This window comes from Sander vitreus, chromosome 6 (assembly GCF_031162955.1).
Source record: "Sander vitreus isolate 19-12246 chromosome 6, sanVit1, whole genome shotgun sequence".
NCBI classification, from domain to species: domain Eukaryota; kingdom Metazoa; phylum Chordata; class Actinopteri; order Perciformes; family Percidae; genus Sander; species Sander vitreus.
The window spans coordinates 23,164,255-23,171,322 of NC_135860.1; the positions used below are offsets into that span (position 1 = coordinate 23,164,255).

The 7,068-nt window shown below is 39.5% G+C and overlaps 1 protein-coding gene across 1 annotated transcript; it reads left to right on the forward strand.

The window, feature by feature from the left end:
* The first annotated feature begins 800 nt into the window (after positions 1–800).
* Positions 801–6,302, forward strand: ccka (cholecystokinin a). The gene is made up of 4 exons (XM_078253491.1): positions 801–905; positions 2,909–2,988; positions 3,237–3,423; positions 4,014–6,302. Exons 2-4 carry the CDS (start codon positions 2,911–2,913, stop codon positions 4,151–4,153), a joined length of 405 nt encoding a protein of 134 aa, XP_078109617.1. The 5' UTR covers positions 801–905; positions 2,909–2,910; the 3' UTR covers positions 4,154–6,302.
* Positions 6,303–7,068: the final 766 nt, after the last annotated feature.

A 7,068-nucleotide genomic window follows, 5' to 3' on the forward strand; every position in this document is an offset into this window, starting at 1 on the left:
CGCCAGCAGCTGAACAACTGAAGAATTTTAAAAGATTCAGACAAGCCCTGCAAGCAAATCAGTATATAAATAGACATAAGAGGAATAATAACTGGATCCTGGCTAGTGAAGGCAGTGTGTCTCCTCTCTCCATGACCTGCTGCATACCTAAAGCTCTTTTAGGCTGATGAAGATATAAAATATGTTTTTTTTTCTTAAATAATTTTATGATTTTAATGTTGTAGTAATGGAACTGTAGAGGTAATGCTAAATGATGTGGATAAAGAAGTCAATCACTGACTATTTGATGCTTTAGCTTGAAAAGAGAGTTAAAAGCCAGCCCTTACAGCTTTAATGAACCTTTAAAAACCAATTGCATTACCACCTAATGTTACTACTCCAAAGTGTGTCTCATACCATTTATGAATGAATGCCATTCAACCTGTTCATCAGGCTTAAATTAGGCATGAATGTTTTTGATGTTTAATATTCAGAACAATTACAACCACAACATCATGTCATACTGACACAGATAAAAAAATCTTTGGCCAGATCTTTCAGGCTGAAAAGCGAGAACATTTTCTCACGAAACTCTATCAGCAAACTTTTTCTTCTAACATTGCAGTGGCTGCGCAAGCGTCAGACACAATAAAGGTAAACTAAAAGTCTCAGAGTTACATTCTGACCCGTGTGTGTGTGTGTGTGTGTGTGTGTGTGTGCACATTTGCGTCCTCAAGTGCGTCAGTGCCATCAGGTTCTGCGCCAGCAGCAGGCTCCTCCCATGTGTCCAGGCCCCTCCCCCTTCCTGTGTGTCAGTATAAAACATTGGTCCCCTCTCTGCTCACTCACTCACAGCCCGAACACTGGAGGAGCAAAGCTCAGCATCTTCTCACTCAGCATCCTCTAGTCCACGCCAACAACTGCAGGTAAGAATACAAAACTGATTCTGGGAATTTGTGTTGTTAGTTGTTTCCAGATTTTCTGTTGCAAGATGACATGTTGTGATACTGTAGGTTCTTGAAAGGAGTTTTTTTTCATCTTTTGACTTTTTTATGTTTTATGTTTCACGACACAGAAACAGAAATTGTAAATTTAATCTGAAAAGTTGAGAGAAATATGTGTCATTTTTTAAATTAGTTTTTTGACATTTACTTAAACATTTTTCACTATTATATATTTTTTTACCTTTCACGGTACATTTATTCGCCCAGTTTCTTTAGTCCACTGAGCTTTACTCTAGAACATGTAATGTACCGTAGATATATGAGACACCACTGACAAGTGTTGAAGTATGTTAAGGACAGTACATTTCAAATATGTAATAATAAATGAGTGAGTAATGGAAGATGGCCGATTTCAAACAGTTAGGATTATTAAACTGTTTAAGGGGAATGTATAGACATCAGATTATGACAGTGGAATTTTGTTTCTTCTCTTAAGTTTCGCCTGAAGACAAAATCTTGTGTGTATATATATAATATTAGTATACATCATATTTAGTGTTCATGTTAGGTAGTTATTATTGCAGCAAGTATAGGCAGGATTCTGCTGATTAATAAAAACAGAATAAAAAAGTGCAAATTAGTGCCCATAAAAGGTTAAATATTCATCTCTGTGCAATTACCGACCATGATGGTGTTTTAAATTTAAAAAAAGAGAAGTTCCCCTTTCATTTTTTTTCCATTTGTATTTTTTCTGAGGAGAGGGCTTTCACACACATTACAGTACCACATCATTACCAGCCCACTGAATAATGAATTAGTGACAATGACCAGCTGCTAACAGGAATTATATTAGCATCAAGAGAATGGCTGTTTATACCACCACTGTGTCAATTTAAACACAGTTATTTAAATGGATTGTTTGTATTGAGTTACAGTGATAGAATTACACAGATATCATTTGTAGATATCATTAAGAGAGGGGGAGGGAGCAGTTCAGTAAAGACCCTGAGTAACAGTAAACAAATGTATCAACAGAGGTCCACGGGGAGCACTGTGCTGTAATAGAAACATTGAGGCAGTCAGAGAGAGTGGGTTTGGAATTGTTGAAGATTGAAAGCCTCAGAGCGACTGCTGTTGTTGGTTTGATCTAATCTGATGATTTGCTCTGGAAGAATGTCCTGGCATAAAGCATCATTCTTCATAATTAATATGCTTTGCTTTGCCGGGCTCTAAGATAAATACGGTGTTGGAAAATTAGCAAATCAGTCTGACAAACGTAATACAGCCGTTTGTGTAGTTTTTTTTTTTTTTTAAATTGTTCACTGAACTGCTCTTTTGTAGAAAATATAATGTAAAATCTACAGTCGATGTTGATCATCTAAGCATATGAACGACATGAGATTAAGAGGGCTGCAAAAAAAAAAAATAATTAAATCATTAATATCATTCAAAATTTGTGTTTTGGGCCCTCTAAGCAAGAGAATAAAGGAAATGATTAATAAAAAAAATGCTGTCATGTTAACATTGACTCTCATGTGAACCCTGTTTAAAAAAACTAAAAAAACAGCACATAGAGCAAAATGAAGATTTAGAGACAATTGGTGTATTTCCTTTGGGATTCTGCCATTGCTGACAGTGTACATTCATCACAATTACTCTGCTGTGTGTGTGTAAAATGTGACAGAGTGAGGGAGTGTATAAGAAAGACCAAATGATGTTTGCCAGCGGAACCATCAAAGGTTAATCCCCCCCACACCACTGTGCTTTAACAATTTATTGCTGCTTTCTGCAAATCCCACATTGCCTGTGATTTTCCCCCTCAGAAACACATTTTAACGAGCTGAAGGGAGACAATAAAAGAAGGCAGCGAGAGACAGTAAATAGCGAGTGATTCATTTGGAAAATTAGCACATTAGGTTTGGTGGATTTCTTTTAACTTTGTTATATTTTGCTCTCTGTCTCTCACTCTCTCTCTCTCTCTGCAGTCATGAATGTAGGGATCTGTGTGTGTGTTGTCCTGGCTGCTTTGTCCAGTGGTTCCCTGAGTTTGCCCTCACAGTTCATGGTAAGACACAAGCAGACAAACACCGACACACGCACGCACGCACGCACGCACGCACGCACGCACGCACACACACACACACACACACACACACACACACAACTCAAAGTGTCCTGAAACAGTCCACTTTCCTCTTATTCTTAATTAAAGATATAATACACTTAAATCCTTGACAAACTAATTTCAGTTTTAGATTTTAGATCTATTCCTCGTCTCTTTTCTTGATTCGTTCTCGTTCTGTATGGTCACAGAGAGCTGAGGGTGAGGCTCCTGTGTCAGACAGTCTGCTGCCTCGCCCCTCCCCCCACCACACACGGCAGGCCCGCTCGGCTCCAGTGCTCCCCTCAGGGCACCTAGCCAACTACAACCAACCCCAGGAGGACGAAGACGCTCGGAACAGCCTGAGCCAGCTACTGGCCAGACTCATCTCCAGTAAAAGTGAGTGGTCGCACGTACAGCATGAGATGCATAGAAAGTTTATTAGGAGCAAAAGTCTTTCCCTTTAGTCATTTTACCTCATTACACACAGAACATTCCTCCCGTCTTATTTTGCTCCTGGTCTTGTTATTTCTATCTTCACAACATCCATCCATGTGCAATCTGCCGTCACTCATGCTGAGTCTTCGTCCCACCATCTGGCATTTCCTGCCTCCCTCTAGCTCACTCTCTCTCCTCCCTCCATCTTTCCATACCTCGTTGTTTCTTCCTCCTCCACTCGTCTCCCTGCCTCCTGACCTCCCTCTCTGCTCTCTCTGTCACCGTGTGTCTCTGTTTCTCTTTCAAGTCAACTCTGTGTGACTGGGAGACCTGCTGAGCTCACTGGTCTTAGTGAAACACACAAACACAGTAGTAGAAACACAACAAGTCAGCATGATTTACTCACAACCTCATTTAGAGTTTTCCATTACACAGTACAGTGGTATAGGTAGAAAAATGCGCACTGCAATCATGTTTGTGCCGAGCAGAATGTCATCTTCCTGTCTTCATCACATCATCAGTGGGATGAAGTGTGTATCTGTCTCCTCCAGGCTCTCCCTACCACACCAGGTCCTCCGTCAGCAGCAGAGCCAGCGGTCTAGCCCCCGGCCACAGGATAAAGGACAGAGATTACCTCGGCTGGATGGACTTTGGTCGACGCAGCGCAGAGGAGTATGAATACACCTCCTAAAGGCATGGCTTGCTTTCGCCAAAACCTAAATTACAACCCCCCATCACCACCTATTAAAGCCCCTAAAAATAATGAGCCCTTTTCACACTGCACTAACTGTAACCAAGAGCTGACTTGACTGGATTCTAGAATGAGTTTAGCATCATAAAATAAGCAGAGAGAGGGAAAATATTTCAAAGGGCATACCCTGCAATCTGTGGACGCTGAATCTCCATGCTCAAGTTAAGAGCACTTTCCAAACCGCTCCCCGAACACTATGTCAGAATTGTATATACTGTATATGCACAAATGTTGAATGAAAATATTCTATATGTTGTTGTCAGGAAATTCTGTGAAAAAAAAATAAAAACCAACCACTCAAACAGGAGAAAACACACAGTGCAGCAGCGTGACTCATTTATGGGTTTGAATAGTTTTTGGCCAACAATGGAGGTCTATGGTTGGAGGTTGGAGGTTGGTATTGGTGTTTTCATAGGATTTGTTGACAATAAGAAAAATATAGAATAGCTTTTACAACAGCTCAGTAGACTGGCTCTTAGGTATTTGGGTCTCTGGGGTTTGACTTTAAACATTAGTATCAGAAAGGAGTTTATTGCCACAGAAGTGACCCTATGTGGAATTTGCCTCCACAAACAAACACATTAAATACAGAAACAGAGACAAATATATACAAAATAGCTGTTTAAGTAGTTGTATGGTAAAAGACTATCACGTGGAACTTGTTCCTTTAGATATCAATTCAAGCACTATTCTCAGTGTCTTAGGACTCAAATGTATGTCACTCAAAGTATTGTTAAAGGGTCTCATTTAGTTGACAATTCAGAATGTATCAAAGGCCTTATATTGGAATTTAATGAGCCACTTAGGTGTCTTTGGAAAATTGGACCAAAAGTGGGATTTAAGTCTGGAGCTTTGATTTGTACCTTAATACAGCCCAGAGCTTCAATTCCCTTCAACTTTACACAAGTGCACCAGAAAAAAAGTGTGACACATTACATTACTTTAGGCCTACCTGTATGAAGTCAGTAAGGTTGTCTCTAAATTGGAAGAAAAGGGGCTTAAACAGCACCAACCCTGCCTGCTGAAGGTAACCCTGGGCTAAAAATGTGCAGTGTGAAAAGCACAAGATACGTCTCAGAAAGCACAAGGTGTTGTCTACTGTATATATAAGATCATTGGGAGGCTCCCTATTATTGCATAATGGACCTCGGTGGAGGAAATCGTAATAACAAGTACTGTAGATATGAACAGAAGAGTGTCTTGTTCTTTATGAAAGATTATGTATGTATGCACTCTTGAAGGTTAAGTCTCTGTGATGAATAATATGTTTCTACCAACTTTCAGATTCAATCAAATTCAAAATAAAGCTCCATTTTCCTCTGATGAGCAAGAAATACAAATGCCTTTGTTTTGGGATTATGATGTTATTATGTTTCAAGCACAGTTGGTGGCCTTCCATCTAGCCTCTGCCTGCCATGTCTGTCTATGGGTTTCCTTCCACACAGCATTGGGCGTAACTCACCAGGGCTTCCTGGACTACATGAAAGCCAGGACATTATCATTAGTGTCTACTGTTTACATAAATCAGGCTTTCCTAGGATTAGCACTTGGAATAATGAGCTAGGTTTCTGAACAGGGTATTAAATTAATATAATCCTGTTTTAGAAGTGGCTCTGAATCACATCTTAAATTTTAATTATTTCCATTATATAAGTTAAAAAAATATTGAACAGAACAGAACAGAAGTTGCTTTAAAGAGTAGCTGTCCTCCTGGGAAATGAAACTAAGTTTTAATACAAAATAAAAAGTGAGGGAACACCTGCATCAGATTTAAATCCAATGCTGAAGAGGAGTGAAGACCCAAATGTTCAAAGTGAAGGCTTCTCTGCCACACAGCTGAACATAAAGCTGCTGCACCCCGTTTGTAGAGAAAATTTAGTTTTGCGAAAACAACAGTAAATAGATGATCATGTATCTGAAATTTGTTTGTAACACAGATATGAAGCAGTATAAGTGTATGTGTATATCAGTTTTGATTATGGTTTTATTTTTTCAAAGTGAAGCAAAGACAGATCTTGATTTATCAATTGCTCTGGCTGGGGATTGATATACTATATTGATTCATGAATAAAACTCAACTGCCTTCAAACACACGTCTTGCTGCATCTTTTTCCACACAGAACACACATTCCAGGTTTCTCTTCACCTCTAAAACTTACCTGCTATGATGACCACTCTATAGCCACCAAGCTTGTTATAAATTAGTCCCTTCATCCACTGAGTCTAAAATCTGACTGATCTGTTCTCTCAAGCTCACACACTAATTGCTGCACAAATATACGCACACAAGAAACAGAGCACAGAATGTGGTGTTGTAGGAAGTACTCAGATCCTTTACTTTAGTAAAAGCACTAATACCACCCTGTGAAAATCCACTCACTATTAATCCAATCCAAATCACATTATTAGTACAAGTCCTGCATTCAAAAACTTACTTAAAGTGCTCATATAATGCTCATCTTCAAGTTCATAATTGTATTAAGAGGTTATATCAGAATAGGTTTACATGATTCAATTTTCAAAAAACATCATATATTTGTTGTACTGCACATTGCTGCAGCTCCTCTTTTCACCCTGTGTGTTGAGCTCTCCGTTTTAGCTACAGAGTGAGGCATCTCACTTCTGTTCCATCTTTGTTGGGAGTCACACATGCGCAGTAGTTAGGTAAGGACTACTAGCCAGTCAGAAGCAGAGTATGAGGGCGTGCCATGCTAGCAGCTAGGCGAGCATTATAACGTGTGTTACAAAGTGACGCACGTTTGTCACGGAAGTAAAGGCTGGACTACAATAGAGCTGTTTGGAGCAGTTTGTGAACAGTGTTTTGTGTTGGAGATGGTAAGTCCCTTTGGGGTGGG

Bases quoted from the DNA above. Each gene is read 5' to 3' on its own strand.
- ccka (XM_078253491.1), top strand. From the start codon at position 2,911: ATGAATGTAGGGATCTGTGTGTGTGTTGTCCTGGCTGCTTTGTCCAGT. The intron at 2,989-3,236 runs GTAAGACACAAG...GTATGGTCACAG, and splicing joins GTTTGCCCTCACAGTTCATG to AGAGCTGAGGGTGAGGCTCC. The intron at 3,424-4,013 runs GTGAGTGGTCGC...TGTCTCCTCCAG, and splicing joins CAGACTCATCTCCAGTAAAA to GCTCTCCCTACCACACCAGG.